The following is a 19,570-nucleotide window of genomic DNA, read 5'->3' as shown; positions in this document are numbered from 1 at the left end:
CTCTCTCTAAAATTAAAAAAACATAAAAATTTAAAATCATTTAAAAAATATTAAAATCATTTAAGAATTTGGACCAGCTAAGAGGAAAGGAAAAAGAACTGGTTATAGCTGAACAAATATGAATTACTATTTTCTTATTAAAAATTGAAATTAAATGTGGGTTTTTTCATTGTTTAGTGGTCAGTTTTAATCTTTAAGAAACTATAGCTAACATTTTATATTTAATGAAAAAAAATTCCTCTTTCTAGGTTACTGGTTGGTTCACCTTGGAGTGGTTTTCCTGAGAACCGAATGGGAGACGTGTATAAATGTCCTGTTGATCTGTCCACTGCTACATGTGAAAAACTGAATCTGCAAAGTAAGTGGTAATTAGAAATATGATTTTTTACAAATAACAAGATCTCATTGTTATAAACCTAACTAAAAAACAATAACAAAATCAATCATAATTCTGTCTTAAAGAAATAGAGACAGCTTTTTTTTTTTTACCTTTGTATCTTTAGTCATATGAGGTCCAATTGCATCCAGTCTTTCAATACAGATTGAAGACCTGATTTAATAAGATGCATGGGAAATGTGCTGCCTCATGGACCATCTAGCCCTAGACTGTGGACCACTTTCCATTAATGTTTAAGATTGTTTTGCTGATTCCTTACAGAAATCTAAGTTTATCCATACCTCTCTCCCTCCTCAAAACAGATTATTAAGTATACACCTGTCAGTACCATGGTTGCATTTAGAAGTAAGGAGAAATACTCTGTTTCTGGTCTTGACTAAGTAATTGCATTCTAAAAGAAAAAAAAAAGTCATCATTTTGGATCCTTTGTGTTTGGAATTGCTGTTTTAATTATCCATATCTCAGAGGCTTTCTATTAATGCATAAAGTTATTAAAGGTGCAAGACTAAAAAGCTAAATAAGTCATATTTCCATGCAATATTTCCTGGTGCATCGAAAAAATTACTCAATTTAATCATGCCAAAAAAACCCAGCACTGACGAGTTTTAGAGTTCTGAAGAACTAAAATAGATTAGGAAATCTATGTTAGGGAATCAAGGGAAAGTAGAGATTCAAAAATAGTGATTGGGACTTAGAATCAAGGGCATGTTTCTTATACATCTTTGTATACCTAATTTCTAGCATCATTTCTGGCATAAGATAGGAGTTTAATCAACATGAGGTGGAAGGAACTTCAGTGGTGTCAAATGCTACCAAAGTTGAAGGGTATGAAGACTGAGTACAGATCATTAACTTATTTAAGGAGATAATGGGTGAACTAGATCAGTGCTCTTCAAACATTTTGAACATTCATCTATATAAGACATATATAATACATATTATAAACATACATTTACATACTATTTCTAAAAATAATAAAAATGTACACATTAGGAGTGAATGCTCAAAGGTTTTATTATATAGTTCAAACATTTTATTATATCACCCCCAGTGTACCATATCACCTCTAACATTTGAATACTCATCTCATATATATATGTATATATATATTTTTAAGTTTATTTATTTAGAGAGACAGCGAGAGAGCTCGGGAGGGGCAGGGAGAGAGGAGAGAGAATCCCAGGCAGTCTCTGTACTGTCAGCAGGGAGCCCGATGCAGAGCTCAAACCCATGAACTGTGAGATCATGACCTGAGCTGAAGCCAAGAGTTGGATGCCTAACTGACTGAGCCACACAGGCCCTCCCATACTTTTTATTTTTTAAAAATTATATGCATGCACTGACTTATTATCTTCCTAAATAAAAATAAATTTAAAAGAATAAGCACTGCAATGAGATACCACCTCATACCTGTCAGAATGGCTAAAATTAATAATATAGGAAAAAACAGATGTTGGCAAGGATGCAGAGAAAGGGGAACCCTCTTACACCATTGGTGGGAATGCAAGCTAGTGAGAGTAGAATTAACTAGTTGGAATTAACATCACTGGTCCATGGGAAAATCAGTCTTAGAAAGATTGCTCCTTTCTTGAAGACACAAAGGAAAGAGACAACAAAGAGGACTTCCAAGAATGACCTTTAGGTAAAGCTAATAAAATAATGGCCCTGGGTCAAGGAGGGTAAGTTAAAGTTAATGTTGGCTAGGCAGAGATTAGCCAACAAATTTAAACATTATTTAATGTTTAAATAATACTGTTGAGGAGAATTGCAATGTTCCACAGCTCAAGAATGGATACAGTCAGTGGATGATGCCCTAGTTGAGTGGGAGAGAGGAAGTTGGGGATTATTATTTTACATGGCTAGTCTCATCATTTTCCTCTATTTTCTTATTTACCTTATTTATCTTATTTAAATCCAAGTTAGTGGGGGCACCCGGGTGACTCAGTCGGTTGAGTGTCTGACTTCAGCCCAGGTCATGATCTTGCAGTTCGTGAGTTCAAGCCCCATATCAGTCTTTGGCTGACAGCTCAGAACCTGTAGCCTGCTTTAGATTCTGTGCTTCCTTCTCTCTCTGTGCCCCTCCCCTGCTCACACTCTGTCTCTCTCTCTCTCTCAAAACTAAATAAACATTAAAATCTTTTTTCTAAATCCAAGTTAGTTACTATATAGTGTATTAATGGTTTCAGGAGTAGAATTGAGTAATTCATCACTTAAATACAACATCCAGTGCTCATCCCAACAAATGCCTTCCTTAATGCCCATAACCCATTTGGCCCATTCCCCCACCCAACACTCCTCCAACAACCCCCAGTTTGTTCTCTGTATTTAAGAGTCTCTTATGGTTTGCCTCCCTCTGTGTTTTTAACTTACTTTTCCTTCCCTTCCTCTATGTTAATTTTCTTATTTAAATTCTACATATGAATGAAATCATATGGTATTTGCCTTTCTCTGACTGACTTATTCCACTTATCATAATATATTCCAGTTCTATCCACCTGTTGCAAATGGCAAAATTTCATTCTTTTTGATCACCAAGTAATATTCCAATATATATATATACATACATGTATGTATATATATATTTACACACACACACACACATATGTATACTACATCTTCTTTACCCATTCATCCGTTGTTGGACATTTGGGCTCTTTCCATAATTTAGCTACTGTTGGTAGTGCTGCTGTAAACATCGGGGTGCATGTGCCCCTTCGAATCAGCATTTTAGTATCCTTTAGATAAATACCTAGCAGGGCAATCATAGATAGGGTAGGTCTATTTTTAATTATTTTAATGTTTACTTATTTTTGAGAGAGAATGAGTGGGAGAGAGGCAGAAAGAGAGGGAGACAGAGGTTCCAAAGCAGGCTCTGTGCTGAGAGCATAGAGCTGGATATGGGACTTAAACTCACAAACCATGAGATCATGACCTGAGCAAAGTCAGACACTTAAGTGACTGAGCCACTCAGGTGCCCAGTATTTTTAATTTTTTGAGGAACCTCCATACTCCTTTCCAGAGTGACTACACCACAACCAACATACAAATGGGTTCGCCTTTCTCCGCATCCTTGTCAACATCTGTTGTTTCCTGTGTTGTTAATTTTAGCCATTCTGACAGGCGGGAAGTGGTACCTCATTGTGGTTTTGATTTGTATTTCCCTGATGATGAGTGATTTGAGCATCCTTTCAGAATTTCCTTTTAAAATTCACTCACTACTGCTTTGGGCCAGATTCCACTATATGCCATTTTTATTTTTTTATTTTATTATTTTTTTTAATATATGAAATTTATGGTCAAATTGGTTCCCAGTGCTCATCCCAAAAGATGCCCTCTTCAGTACCCATCACCCATCCTCCCTTCCCTCCCACCCCCCCCCCATCAGCCCTCAGTTTGTTCTCAGTTTTTAAGAGTCTCGTATGCTTTGGCTCTCTTCCACTCTAACCTCTTTTTTTCCTTCCCCTCTCCCATGGGTTCCTGTTAAGTTTCTCAGGATCCACATAAGAGTGAAAACATATGGTATCTGTCTTTCTCTGTATATATATGCTGTTTTTAAATAACACTTTAGAGATATTTTTTTTCTGATCCAGAATAAAGCATTACATGGAGCCCTTGTGACCTTGAAAAGAGTGGGGGTTGGCAAATCGGAAACCAAATAGTGTCCTCAGATGTGTTTTGTTTGGCTAGCACTTTGTTTTTAAAAATTTTAAACTTAAATGCCTATAAGTCATGCCCTTTCAGATACCACCCCCAATATCTTACATTCTGTAGCCTCACACATTTAAATGTATGAGCTGCCAGATCACTGAAGGTCCTTCATTTCTGTACATGTGAATATATAACGTGAGTACCTGGATATATGACACTAAACTCAATGCTACATATAAACATGAGTGTGATTTTTTTTTAACAACTTTAAATAAATGGCAACGATTTATTCACTTTTTAAAATCTTTTTCTCTGAAAGCTGCCACAAGCATTCCCAATGTTACCGAAATGAAAACCAACATGAGCCTTGGCTTGACACTCACAAGGAACGTAGGAACCGGAGGATTTCTCGTGAGTATTTACCTTTCAAATTCTCATCTGTCTCAAGAAAGTGTGAAGTTAGTGTCTTCTCGCCATCCTACCTATCAAATCAAATCTTGACATTTAAATATTAGAGTTTGCTTTGGCATAAATCATACCATGTGGATATCCAACGTGACATACCTATGTATTGGTATATAGGCTTATTAAGATACCCAGTAAAACCATTGCCATAGAATGTCTTAGAAGAAAGCAGCAAAAAGAACACCAATCCTTTGCCCTTGGAAAGTGTGCTTAGCATTTGTTGATAACAACATAATTCCAGGTCCTGTTTCTTCTTCCCATAGGAATTTTAAGATAGGTACTGCTAATTCAGAGAGTGCATTTCCAGGCTGAAGAGTATTTCTGTCTTTAACCATTTGCTATAACCCTTTGGCAAATCTGATATCATTTAAGTCATGTCTTGGTCCCTCATCTTATTTCATGTTAGTGTTTATTCTCATTGAGTTTCTAGAATGCTGTGAGAAAACATTACAAGTCAGTGAAATAGAAATACCTTCTTTAACAAGTGGTTTGGGGACAACTAATTGTTTAATAACTTGTATATCCAAATATACTTTCAAGTGGATTAGAGTTAATGTAAAAAACTGGAAGAAAATGAAAATTTTAGAAAATTTATAAGCTTGGAACTAACAGAAGAAATAATATAGGAAATTGTTGAAAAGATTAATTTGACTATATAAAAAAATGAAAACCATCACATGCCAAAAAAAAAGTTTTTGAGGCAAATAAAAACCCAATCTTACTAGACATTTCCACCAGCATATAGATGATCCTAGTTATATTTACTGCCCTGTTAAAATAGCCATAGAAAACTTAATTTAACTTTATATTAGTTATGTCTATACCATCGACATGCTAACTCAAAAGCCTAGATGTATAACTTAACTATTCTAAGAATATAATTAATTTTGAACAATGTCATTCTCCTTTTACTAATAGATATTAGTATTCAAACATTGGTACCACTCAATAACTCAGATATTACTTATAATATGTGTAATTCAAAGCATAAATAAATAGTGCAATGAATCTTCATTGTTCATGATATTCTAAAGTTTTAAAAATAGGATTGTTTTCGTCTCTTTTTGTTTGCTTATTTGCTTTTGAGGTTGAATAAATTTAAGAAAAGGAACATATTGAGATATAGGGATTACAGGACGTACTTCTAAATTTTCAATTTGTAACTTCAGATAAAGTAAAATAAAATTGCAAGAGAATTTAAGACATTAATTTAACAACCAATGTAGCAAGCAGAGAAGGAGGGAAGAGAGAGGGAAGGAGAGAGAGGGAAAAAAAAGAAAAAAAAATCCAAAGCTTCCTTTACATACCTAAAAGGTCAAAATCTTAAGATACTCTTAAGAATTATGTGGAAAAGGCTGACAATCATCACATTTTTTTGAAACTGCTTAAGTTCTGGGCTTAAAGCAGGAATGTAGTTCTGGCATTAACAATTGGCATATTCTAATTTCAACTTCTTAATGCTGTTTTCCATTGCTTTTAAAACAAAAAAAAAATTCTTGAACACTTCCTGAGTTATTATTTTTCAAGGTGATTTTAAAAAACCAACTTGGGGATGGGGATTGATTATACTAATCAACATAATTGGTATTCATTATTTGGTAAACTAATCAAAGGCATCAATTGTGATTTTTCCCTTAACTAATTGGCATCATGAAGTAGTGTTATAGGAGGAAGAACTATGGATTATTCACTGAGCATGAACTATGACCACAGCTGCTTTTCCTTTGAGCAACCAGCAATTAAACTGGGTCAAACAAATTCCCTTTTATTCTTCCAATTGTTTTTTTTTTTTTTGCAGGTTCATACTTTTTTGTCAAATTTTAATAATTGAACCAGAGCTTTACATAATGTTAAACTTGTAGATGCTCTTTAGGATCTTAACTAGACTTCTCTTTCCCATTTTTCTCCTTTTACATCTAGCAGTTCTAACAGGATTTAATGTAGTGTTTTTCTGGTGTGATTTAATCACAATTTTATCAGGAGTGTTGACATTGAAAGGCTGATGAAAAGGAAAGATCTGAGATTGGGTTAATGGAGATATTAAGAATTGGAGTATGTATGATGTGGGCAAGGAGACAAGTGCCAGCTTGGATGACTTTTAGGCAGTGGAAATAGGGGGATCAGAAGTCCTCAAATACTTTATAACATCATTAAAAGCTGGCAGTTCATGTACCTCATTTGTGTTTATTTAGTGGATTTTCCCAAAGAATTTGTCCTCTTGGACTCTCCTTGAAAATTTGGAAGATCTGGCAAGGCTGGCAATGGGCAGGAGCCATGGTGGCCTGCCCTTGTGTATGACACCTGGACTCTTCATTTACCATGGCATCTATACCAGCCCAGAGCACTCTTAGGTTCCTGCCTGATCCTGGGGCTTGTGGTTTCATGGTTTCCGCTGAATAGAATAAGTGGTAGTATACATATAATACAATAGTAAAAGTGAATAGTATAACCTTTGTTCAAGATAACAGTAGGGAAACCTGGGGTTCAGTCGGGTAAGCATCCAACTCTTGATTTCGGCTCAGGCCATGATCTCACAGTTCATGGGTTTGAGTCCCCACCCCCACCCCCACCCCGCCATCGGGCTCTGCACTAACAGCACAGCATGGAGACTGCTTGGGATTCTCTTCTTCCTCTCTCTCTCTCTCTCTCTCTCTCTCTCTCTCTCTCTCTCTCTCTGCACCCCACCCCCCTGCGCTCCCTCTCCGTCAGAGTGAGTAAATAAATAAACTTTGGGGGGAAAAAAAGAATAACAACTGTAGTGATACTGGCTAACAACTATGTGCCATGTGTTATTTACCCCACACTGTTCTAAATGCTTTACATCTAGAGAACCATTTAATCTTCACAACACCTTGCATGATAGTAGATATGATTATCCTTGTTTATAGATAAAGCCCCTGAAGTCCAGATAACTGAGAGACAAATGATGAAGGAAAGCACCTCCTTTCTCTAGTTCGGTGACCTGAGGGTCCCCTCCCTACACCGCTGACACCTGTCTCCCAGCCCAGCTGCTATCTTCTCCCTCCCTTCTGTTTGTTCTTTCTTTCTGAGGCACTTTCTCTCAGAGGCTTTTTTGACCCGATAGTTTCAAGAGTTGACAATTTCTAGTATCTTGTGAAACCACAGAAATGATCTCGGGGGGGGGGGGGGGGGGGAAGAAAGAAAGAAAGAAAGAGAGAGAGAGAGAGAGAGAGAGAGGGAGAAAGAAAGAAAGAAAAAGAAAGAGAGAGAGAAAGAAAGAAAAGAAGAAAGAAAGAAAGAAAGAAAGAAAGAAAGAAAGAAAGAAAGAGAAAGAAAGAAAGAAAGAAAGAAAGAAAGAAAGAAAGAGAAAGAAAGAAAGAAAGAAAGAAAAAAGAAATGATCTCTAAGTTTTACAAATGGAGAAGTAGAAGACTAACATTTTCCATGTGTTTTGTCATTGTTCTCATTTCTTTGAAGACGTGTGGTCCCCTGTGGGCACAGCAATGCGGAAGCCAGTATTATGCAACTGGTGTTTGTTCTGATATCAGTCCCAATTTTCAGCTCTTGGCCAGCTTTGCACCTGCAGTTCAGAGTAAGTGATGAATGTGCAGAGGGTCCGAGCAATACCTTACATGAAGGGCAGAGGCGGGATTTATCAAGTACCACCCAACCCCTCTCAAGTCCATTTTACTTTGTCCTATTTGCATATAAGTGTGAAGAGTGAATTAACAACGGCAATCTGTTTCTTTCATCTTTTCCTGTGTAGCCTGCCCTTCCCTCATAGATGTTGTGGTTGTATGTGATGAGTCAAACAGTATTTATCCCTGGGATGCAGTAAAGAATTTTTTGGAAAAATTTGTCCAAGGCCTGGATATAGGCCCCACAAAGACACAGGTATGGACATGAATAATACATACACTAACCCACAGATTTCTTTCTAAGAAAATATTCTTAGATATGAGGTCTTAATATTTGCATTTGTCAAATCCCCACGTTAAATGCATTTAATGTTAACCTTGACAGTTAATTGAAATTTGCACTACATTGAGTTGTTCTGTCTATGACGTTGCCCAGTGTTGGTCTTTGAGCTTAGATTTCTATTTCTGACAGGCATCAGATATAGGATGTAGCATTTTCATCTTTTTCAGCTGCTTATTTTTCCGTCCTATAACTTACGAATTTATCAATACATTTTAAAATCCAATATGTAGTATTTTCTTGACAGCCACTTGGACTAATAATTAATTTCTTTTGTTGTCCTTGAATTTCTGGGATTTTTGTAGAGAAGTCAATAGACAGTCAATAGGCGCCTGGGTGGCTCAGTCCATTAAGCATCAGACTGATGATCTCACAGTTCATGAGTTCGAGCCCTGCATCAGGCTCTCAGCACAGAACCTGCTTCAGCTCCTCTGTCCCCTCTTTCTCTTCCCCTCCCCCATACGTACTCCCACATGCTCTCTCTCTCTCTCTCTCCCTCCCTCTCAAAAATGAACATTTTTAAGTCTATAAACAGCATAATCCTATCTTGTTATTTTTTAGTCTTTTATCATATTTTACTCAGCCCTTGCTTTTTGACACAGAATAAGACTTTTTAATAATTTTGTATAGCTCTCCATGTTTTAAGGAGTCTTTAATTTGCTTTTCTATCTTCTTGAGATAGGCATCCAAAACTCAGGAACAGAAGCTTCACGCTTCCAGAAAACTGAATAACATTTATTGTTAAAGTTCTGGGTCTTCTTTCTTTCTCCCCTATTGGATTTGCCCTTTCACGGTCATTCTGGTTGAACCAATATCAACAGAGCCAGTTGACAGAGTTCCCAGTGTATATTCTTGGGTTGTTCCTGTCATCTGATGCCTTGTGTCCAACATCTAGTAACAATTGTTGGAACATCTTCCCCTAAATGCTTCACAGTTAGCTATATTGAAATTTGATTTTCTGCTTTCCTGTACAGTATTACAAAATATTATTATACGTTTTCCATTGATGTTGCTTTTCAATACTAAGAGGACATTAATGTTCACCAAATATTTGGAGGTTTCACTGTGGGCTTTTACCAGAAAATTCTATGAATCAGACCAGGTATAGCATTACTTTCTGGATAGCATCCTGTTAAGGTCCCATTATAAGAGAAGTTTTCCTAGGTATCTGCTTGTTTTATCCATCTCTGAATGGACTTACCCCATAACATGACTTACTATATTTAATAGTCTCTTGAATGGAATTCATGGCCTTCCTCTTCTTGTCTTCCTACCCCCATGCATTTTCTTCATCTCTAGAGGTGATTTACACAGTCTCTTTTTCTTACCATCTAAATTTGACCTTTCTGTAAGTCCTAATATACTACATTTCCTTAAGTCTTCTAGTCATTATTCCCCTTTCTCACACAGGAGTTTTGGGACTGTCATACCATCTTCCTCTCATAGTAGACTTTGAAATTCATAGAGTGATTTTTGATCCTGTCCTCTCTCTCAAGTCTTACATCCTGTCCTAAAGAGAAGGCTCCACAAATATATTTTTCACATCTTCCCAGTGCCTACTTCGTTGCTTCCTAGCAAAAGTAGCTGATTGAACTCAGAAATCCAGGCCTTGCCCCTTCCACCTTCCTTACGTACTGACCTCTATCTTAAGGACCCTTTTACAATACTGACCTCTTGTTGCTACTTCCTATTCTAGAAGCCCCCAACTCCTATGCACAGAGGATGATTTCAGTGCTGAGAATAAGGACATTAATAGAAGTATTTGGCCTTCTTGATCTAAAGAATTAGGGTATGTGCCCCAACCTTGTTCAGAAGTTGTTCCATCTGTCAGATTTCTCAGATGAGACTCTCTAATGGCATTTTCTCTGAAGGCCAAAAACCTCCTGCCTGCTTGCACATATAGCAGCTTTCTTCCAAAGATGCTAAAGTCTGTGATTAGAGGAAATCCAGAACAATAAATGCATTCAAATTGACTGTTTTGATTAGCTCACTCTTTTTTTCTTTCATTTTCAAATATAAGTCTTTGTTTATTTGGCACCTGTTTTTAATTGATGAGCTGTTATCTTCCATCTGTGACTGCTTATAATTGTTTACATGTATATATACATTGTTGATCAGGAAGTTTATATCATTTTAATCTTTCTGTTATGAACTGGATTCTAATATTATCCATATTAAAATATTATAAGACACTGCTTAAAAATCCATTACTAGATAATCTATAACTATTATAGTCAAAAATCTATAAATATTACTCTTGAGAACCAAATCATATATGATAGGACATGATCTTGCTTATCAACAAATACTACTGCTGTAACTAACAGCCTCTAACAAAGAAGTCATTCCATTGGAAGAAAAATAGCTATTCTTAAGAACAAAATTGAAAATGCATATCAAATACTATCGTCCCACTTCAAATGCACTTTTGATTTTGATTTCTATTGGTTAATTAGAAATTATTTATAACTTAATGACAAGCCTTTAATACACTTATGCTTTCTTGAAGGTGGGGTTAATTCAGTATGCCAACATACCAAGAGTTGTATTTAACCTGAACACTTTCAAAACCAAAGCTGCAATGATTGAAGCAACATCCCGGACATACCAATTTGGTGGAGATCTCACAAATACATTCAAAGCAATTCAATATGCAAAGTAAGTTATAATGTAAATAGCCCAAATATTTTGATAAAATAGAAGTGCTTTTAAGTAAGAAAGAAGAAAAAGAGACAAAGAAAAATAACATACTTAGTGCCCACACTTAAATCAGAAGTAATTAAGAAAAGTTCAAACATTCTGTCATTTGAACACTTTGAGAAGGCACTAGGAAATGAAATTTTAAAGTCTTAGATTTCTAGGATTTTTATAAAATATTCCATGACTTTTGAAGAAGATTTTATATAAAGTAAAGGAAACAACATTAAAAGACCTTAGGTTAAGTAGGAAATGGAGCAATCTCCAATTATTTGTTAGTATTTATCAAGGCCACAGACAACTTGAGCTAATGGAGCCCTTCATGCACATTAAGAAGGGCCATAGAATCTTACATGTTTATGAACTTGGAGTATGAATTGAATGGACTGGGCTCACTATACTTATTACAGTCCGGGTGGTGTGAATGTTGCAACTGTATAACCCTCTCTTAATTTTTAGCTCAGTGTCTCTGTTTTCTCAGAGCTCCTTTTAATCATATACCTTTACAAAAATGCTAAAGACTCTCCTATTGTTAAAAAATAAATGAGAACAATAACTTCACCTTCCTTTAAGCCTACCTCCTGCCTTTGTCATCTTGTGCATTTCTTCCTTCAACTACCATAACTCCTTGAAAAATTGTCTATTTCCCGCCCCCCCCCCCCACTTCCTTGAAACATATGGCTTGCCACCAGGTGAACGTAGCTCTCTTTATCAGCCAACAACCCAGTGGTCCTGCCTCAAACCTCATCATCTTTAGCTTCCCTTGCCATTTGCTGACGACGACCACAAACTGTTATTCCAGCCCCAGTTGCCATGACATCACAAACTTCTAGAATCCCTGCCAGCTTTTTGTCAACAATTTTGCCTCTTCACTGGCTCCTTTTCCTATCTTTTCTTTACTAAACAGAGCCCTCTTTTTTTTTTTTTTATAGCTCTTTTCTCTTGGGCATTGTCTCCACTCTCATGGCATCCACATTAGCCCTGTGTGGGTCACCGCATTGCTATGTAGTCATTCTGAATTCCCTCCCAAAAATCCACACAGGCATTCAGTTGATGCTGGGTATATTTAATTTGGAGTGTTGGCTCACTTATCAAATTCAATACATCCTAAACCAGCCTTATTCTTTTCCCTGCCCATGCTCCTGACTTTGCCGTTTGACTCATGCCACCACCTTTCCCCCAGGCATTCAAAGTAAACACTTGCTGGTTTTCTTTATTCTTTCTGTTCTTTCTTAATCGCACACATCTGGTCAGTCACCACATCCTGTCCTTTCTATTTCTGCATTTCCTATTGTATCCGCTCATTTTTCTGGATGTATATTGTAGTTGCTGTTTCTATCAACCATTGACTTTCCCTATATGTCTCATAAGCAGATGAGAAGATATGATTGGTTTGGTTAATCTCTATTGTCCCCATTGAGATGTTCTTTTGGGCCACGCTATCTCTGCTGGCCAGTGCATTGCCTTTTGGTGAAGTGCCCTTTATAGGCCAGTAAACTAGTCTCAGAGGAAAAGTAGGTTGACATAGAAAATGGCCTAGAAGAAGCTACAGACTGCAGAGGGCTTGTGTTTTCAACAGAAAGTATGGATGTGGTATTTTTACCTGTAAGGAGCCTGGGGACCTGGTAAGCTTTCCTCTCAAGAAGAATGGTCACTGTCTGAAGATGTGACTTTTTTTTAGCTTTTATTGTCCTTTTAGAACTTCGGTTTTCTCCCTATCATCTCTCTCTTACACTATTTCCCAAGCTAATAGAAATCTTGCTGCTGTTAAGAGAATTACTTAACTTCTTTTTTTTTTTTTACTTCTTTATTATTTTTTTAATGTTTGTTTTTGAGAAAGAGAGAGAGCGCAAGCAGGGCAGGGGCAGAGAGAGAGGGAGACTCAGAATCTGAATCAGGCTCCAGGCTCTGAGCTGTCAGCACGGAGTCTGACGCAGGGCTCAAACTCACGAACCATGAGATCATGACCTGAGTCAAACTCGGACACTTAACTCACTGAAGCACACAGTTACCCTGAGTGAGAATCACTTAACTGCTTACTCACATCTTCCAGAATTTAATTACCTTTCTTTCTCTTTTTCTTTTCTTTTCTTTCTTTCTTTCTTTTTTTTTTTTTTTTTGGTCTGTTTCTTTACAACATCAAATAGAATTCTGACACTGTTTTAGTAAATATTGCCATTTTTCATTTATCTTATTTCATTGTGTGCCTATGGTTATCATCTATTATTCTAAGACCTGAAGGTAATTGGAACAAATGAGGCACAGTTTCTACCCTCAGAAATCTTATAATCATGCATGAGTTCATAAAGAGTATAATTCCCTCAACAAATATTTCATGTAAGTACTGTATTCAAATTTGGGTGACAAATATAAAATCTTTTTCTATCCTTCTACATTCTATATAGAATACAGGAAAGTTTTAGGGATTAAAATGATATTCTCAGTGTTAAACATACTGAAATTAAAGTGTCCTTTACACATTCAGGTGAAAATATTTAGCAGGCATTGAATACATAAATTTGAAATGAGAGTAATAAATGGAAAAAGATGTAGACTTTCAGGTGTCATCATATAGGTGGTAGGTAGTCCAAAGGAGTGGGTGGCATTCCTCAGAAAGAAATACAAAAAGAGAATCCAGTAGACAGAGAAAATGTTATTGGACAACCGGATACCCATCTAAAAACAAAATAAAGCTGAATCCCTGACTCAGTCAAATCAAAATAAATTTCAGCTGCACCAAAAATTTAAATCTAGGAAAATGGAATTATTAAAAGACTATGAGAAACTGGGTGATTAAAAGAAACAAGTCATACAGCTCAGAGCCTGGAGCCTGCTTCATATTCTGAGTCTCCCTCTCTATCTCTTCCCCCTCCCCCACTCATGCTGTCTCTCTCTGTCTCTCAAAAATAAATAAACATTAAAAAATTTTTTTAAATAAAAAAAAGAAACAAGTCATAGAGATAAGAAATCCTTTTAAAATACCATGTCAAATATAAAATAAACACATAAAAAGTTAATGAAATTGATTGTATCAAAATACTAAATTTCTATTTAAAAGATTAATGAACTGAAGAAAATATTTATATATATATGACAAAAGATAATTTTCTTGACTAACAAAGATCTTATTAATTAGAAAAATAATGAACAATACAAAGAAAAATGGACAAAGATAAAGAAAAATCAAGAATTCATAGAGAAAAAATATAAATGGCTAATATAAAATGCTCATTATCTCTTCATAATGAAAAAGTACATATTAAAACAATGATATATTATTTCTCAGTTATCAAAATGCCCTCAATTTAAAAGTTTAATAATCCTCATTGTTAAGGAAAGGAGATGGAGAAACTTGCATTTTTTTACATTATCGTAATATAAATTGGTGGAAATTTTTAGAGGACAATCTGGCAATATCTGTCCAAATTTGAAATGTGTAAATCCTTTGTCCCAGTAGTTTCACTACTAAGATTTTATCCTAATGACACAGTTGGAAAAGTATGCCGAGATACATACACAAAGACATTTATTACAGTATTACTTGTAAAACTCAAAATGCCCTAAATGCACAATAATGAGGAATTGGTTAAACTATGGTTACCCCCAAATAATGAGATATTATGCAGCCATTAAAAAAGGAGAGCTTTGTATGTGCTGGTATAGAAAGAGCTCCATGAAAATGAAAAACAAGTGTATAGACTATGCCCCCATTTGTGTGAATGTTTGAGGAATAGACTATGTACATACATCTAAAGAAAATGTTTTCTATAAGGGAACATAAATTGATAAAAATGGTTTCCTTTGTAACAGTGTTTTGGTGTCACATTTTTAAAAAACGTTTATTTGTGAGAGAGAGTGTGTGTGTGGGCATGTGAGCAGGGAAGGGGCAGAAAGGAGGAGACAGAGGATCTGAAGCAGGCTCTGCAGTGACAGCAGAGAGCCCTGTGTGGGGCTTGAACTCACAAACTGTGAGATCATGACCTGAGCTGAAGTCAGGTGCTTAACTGACTGATGAGAGACCCAGGTGCCCCTACATTTTTATTTTGTACCTTTCCAGGGGCTTCTGGGTGTCTCAGTCAGTGAAGCGTCTGACTCTTGATTTCTACTCAGGTCATGATCTCATGGTTCATGAGATGGAGCCCTGCATCAGGCTCCACGCTGTTAGGGGAGCCTGCTTGGGATTCTCTCTCTCCCTCTGTCTTTGCCCCAGACCCCACTCACACTCACACACACACACACACACACACACACACACACACACACACACACTTTCTCTCTCTCTCTCTCTCTCTCTCTCTCTCTCTCTCAATCTCTCTCTCTCTCAACACACACACATGTGTGTGTATGTATGTATATATATATATATATATATATATATATATATATATATATATATATCTTTCCAAATGCTTTGAAATTGTTTTGTCAACTGTACTTACTACTCTTTAAAGAACAATTTTGTATTGAAAAGTAAATGCAGATCCAATGAGTAAAATTGGTGACAGGATTGAATATCTTTGTTCTGTTAATTAGTATTAATGAATTTTTTCTTATCAGAAGATAATTCTAAGGATTCTTGATGTAAATACATGCACGTGCGCACAAATACACACACACGCACACACACACACACACACACACACACACACACACACACACACGCACATACCATGAAAACTATGCAAGATGTATATCTATTTCCCTTTAGGCTGCAAATAGAATGTAGGTAAATATGTCACCAGAACTGACATAGAGATAAATTCCAAGTCACAATAGATCATGCTCAAAGAAGTTAGTTTCAGAACTAACTTCATGAAGAAGTTAAATTTCTAACCAGAGGTCCACATATTAGCTTCATCTTTTGATAGTGAGTTTTTAATTTTGTCTGCCACAGAGATTTTGCATATGCAGCAGCTGCTGGAGGACGACCAGGTGCTACCAAAGTAATGGTGGTTGTAACTGATGGTGAATCACATGACGGTTCAATGCTGAAGGCCGTGATTGATGAATGCAACAATGACAATATACTGAGGTTTGGCATAGCGGTAAGTAGATTTTCTTTTTAGTTGTCTTTCAGTTAATGGGTGAGTGCTCCTTTGTAACATCACTTCCCAAGACCGCACGCTCTCATTGGCTGCTCACAGCTTTATAGGAAAAGAAAATTTTTACTCTGTCTCCACGTCTTGTTGATTTTCAGTCCCATTGACTACAGGGTTATGGATTTACTTCTCCAGAGGCTCCATTCTGTTCAGAAATATAATACTAGAAAGTATAATGGGATAGTGGAGCACAGCTATAATGACCTTTTTTCTCTCTGTCTCTATTTTCAAGGTTCTTGGGTACTTAAACAGAAATGCCCTTGACACCAAAAATTTAATAAAAGAAATTAAAGCAATTGCCAGTATTCCAACAGAAAGATATTTTTTCAACGTGTCTGATGAAGCAGCTCTACTAGAAAAGGCTGGGACACTAGGAGAACAAATTTTTAGCATTGAAGGTAAAAGAACTCCATCTTTCAAAAACTTTTTTCGAGAATTCTTGATTTTATTACTGTATATTTACTCTAATAATGTTAACTTGTATACCTTATATGAAAGGACTCCGATGAATCAGCAAGAAAAGTAGACAACATGAATAAATAGTTTATAGAAGATACAAATGGCTAGTAAACATAAGAAAATATTCCCAATTTCAGTAATTGTTTTAAAATATAAATTAAGTCAATGTTACTTTGTGCCTAGAGGATAACAACGATTAGTAATATATGATCTTGGAGATATTATGGGGAAGCAGAGAAGCTCATATACTATTGATAAGATTATAAATTGTATAGCTTTGGGGGGGAGGGCAATTTAGTAATATCTATTATAATTGTAAATAGTTTTACAATTTTTTACACTACATATTTTATAATCATAAAAAGTTTTGTCTTTCTATCCTATTATATAATTTCTGAAATTCTTGAATTTGTTTACAACAAACATGTATACATTTAAGGTTAGAAAAGTATAGGGGTGCTGACTTTGGCTCGGGTCATGATCTCACGGTTCATGAGTTCGAGCCTTGCATCAGGCTCTGGGCTGTCAGCTCAGAGCCTGGAGCTTGCTTCGGATTCTGTGCCTCCCTCTCTCTCTCTGCCCCTCCCTCACTTGTACTGTGTCTCTCTCTGTCTCACAAAAACAAACAAAGGTTAAAAAAAATTTTTTTAAGTTAGAAAAGTATAGTGAAGATTTTTAATAGTTCAGATTTCAAGGAAATATGTTATTTACCAGATCTACAATAATTTACTTATATGGCCTTGGAAGGTCTAGTCGGTGTAGAAATACTCCACGTTTAAGAACTCACTGTTTGGAACACATTTCCCAGTTGGTAAAAAATCCCACATGATCCAAATTCTGATTCCTGGTCATTAGTTCAAATAACTCTCAGCAGTAAAGAGCCTATTTTATTGAGCACCTGCTATATATCAGGTATCTTTCAGAAGCTGGGTCCAGGGGCATTGCATAAATTAAGCATTAATTCCTGAGTCTTCTCTTTATTTCCTGATTGTCCACTGGAGTCTTCTATCCAAAAAATATTATTGCTTCTTTAAACATCTGATGATACTTCTAAGCTGTTTAAATCAGCATCAAAATCCAAATCCAATGTGCTCTGAGATAATATAAAATTATTTGGCTTCCTATGGTACAACTTACACTTGTTTGTGGTGGCATTGACATGAATAATCACAATTCAACCTAAATGCCAATTAGAAATTATTTTGTGCCTTATCTGCTATTATGGATTTTGGGGAAGCACTGCGCTACTTTATTAAAAATTGTCTTGGGGCACTTGGCTGGCACAGTCAGTGGAGCATGTGACTCCTGATCTCGGGGTTGTGATTTTGAGCCACGTATTGGGAGTAGCAATTACTTAAAAATAAAATCTTAAAGAAAATGAATCTCTTATCATCCTTTGTAAATTATTACATCTTCTAAACAAGTGACTGTGTCATGTTATATATTATATGTATTACTCTCTATGTCAAATTGTTGGTCTAGGAACTTATTCCTTTTTGTGAAGACTAATGAAATGTAACCATTTTGACCATACCAAGTCCTACAGCTCTGGTGTCAGAGGCAGGCACATATGTAGAAGTAGGACAAACTGCCCAACTGGTAAAATTCCTACTCAGTCTTGAATCCTGGATCCTAAAACCTCACCCAAATATCTGTCTGTTTAGTCTTCATGACATGTCAGCTACCTGGCTCTTCCAACTGCATCTGAGATATGTGTACACTTATTAGTACCGATATTTATTTTTTTTAAATTTTTTTTAACGTTTATTTATTTTTGAGACAGAGAGAGACAGAGCATGAATGGGGGAGGGTCAGAGAGAGGGAGACACAGAATCTGAAACAGGCTCCAGGCTCTGAGCTGTCAGCACAGAGCCCCACGCGGGGCTCGAACTCACGGACTGTGAGACCATGACCTGAGCCGAAGTCGGACGCTTAACCGACAAAGCCACCCAGGCGCCTCTAGTACCGATATTTAAAAGCTAAAAATTCAGTTAATTTCTTAGCTAGGAATAATAACTTTTTTTAAAAAAGGCCATGACTGGGGCGCCTGGGTGGCGCAGTCGGTTAAGCGTCCGACTTCAGCCAGGTCACGATCTCGCGGTCCGTGAGTTCGAGCCCCCCGTCAGGCTCTGGGCTGATGGCTCAGAGCCTGGAGCCTGTTTCCGATTCTGTGTCTCCCTCTCTCTCTGCCCCTCTCCCGTTCATGCTCTGTCTCTCTCTGTCCCAAAAATAAATAAACTTTGAAAAAAACATTAAAAAAAAAAAAAAGGCCATGACTTCAGTTTTTATCGTACCTCATCCCCTATATTGAATGTTTTTGATATCAAGAACATCCTAAGCATACAAGTAAACGCATTAATGCATAATCAAGATTAAGACCAACTTCAAACACTATCTTGGAAGTATTGCGAGTTCCCATATATGTTAGAATACTTCTTAGTGATTTCTCCATCCCAGAATATTTTTGAGTGACCATGAGAACATTGTGTGTGTGTGCATACATGCGCATATGTTCACGTGCATCTGTGTGTGCACGTGTGTTTGAAAATCTGATTTAAAATTTGACAGCAATATAATTCTCAAAATTACCTTTTTGCAGGTACTATTCAAGGAGGGGACAACTTCCAGATGGAAATGTCACAAGTGGGATTCAGCGCAGATTACTCTCCTCAAAAGGTGTGTAATCAGATAACTTCCAGCCATGCTGTCATTTGGCTCAACACTTCTGGGCACAGCGGCTTTATAGAGGGAGTGGAAAAAGGAGCCATGTAGTGAGCAAACGTTCAGCTTGTCAGTCATAGTTGTTTAGTTTCTTTGTGCTGCTGCTTTGTCAACTAAAAAGTGAAGGGTAACAATGCCTTCTCTT

At 36.5% G+C, this 19,570-nt stretch overlaps 1 protein-coding gene across 2 annotated transcripts in view; it reads left to right on the top strand.

Annotated features, from left to right (window-relative positions):
* The window catches only part of ITGA2 (integrin subunit alpha 2), a 108,322-nt gene that overhangs the window by 41,279 nt on the left and 47,473 nt on the right, over window positions 1–19,570 (top strand). For both annotated transcript variants that reach the window (XM_053200762.1, XM_027076501.2), the window contains exons 3-10: window positions 249–358; window positions 4,365–4,456; window positions 7,949–8,063; window positions 8,238–8,365; window positions 10,959–11,107; window positions 16,041–16,191; window positions 16,478–16,643; window positions 19,304–19,380. In XM_053200762.1, the coding sequence (XP_053056737.1) occupies window positions 249–358; window positions 4,365–4,456; window positions 7,949–8,063; window positions 8,238–8,365; window positions 10,959–11,107; window positions 16,041–16,191; window positions 16,478–16,643; window positions 19,304–19,380 (988 nt within the window). The remainder of the gene's footprint in view (window positions 1–248; window positions 359–4,364; window positions 4,457–7,948; window positions 8,064–8,237; window positions 8,366–10,958; window positions 11,108–16,040; window positions 16,192–16,477; window positions 16,644–19,303; window positions 19,381–19,570) is intronic.

Source organism: Acinonyx jubatus, chromosome A1 (genome assembly GCF_027475565.1).
Source record: "Acinonyx jubatus isolate Ajub_Pintada_27869175 chromosome A1, VMU_Ajub_asm_v1.0, whole genome shotgun sequence".
Classification (NCBI taxonomy): domain Eukaryota; kingdom Metazoa; phylum Chordata; class Mammalia; order Carnivora; family Felidae; genus Acinonyx; species Acinonyx jubatus.
This window is presented reverse-complemented; position numbering and strand designations above follow the sequence as displayed.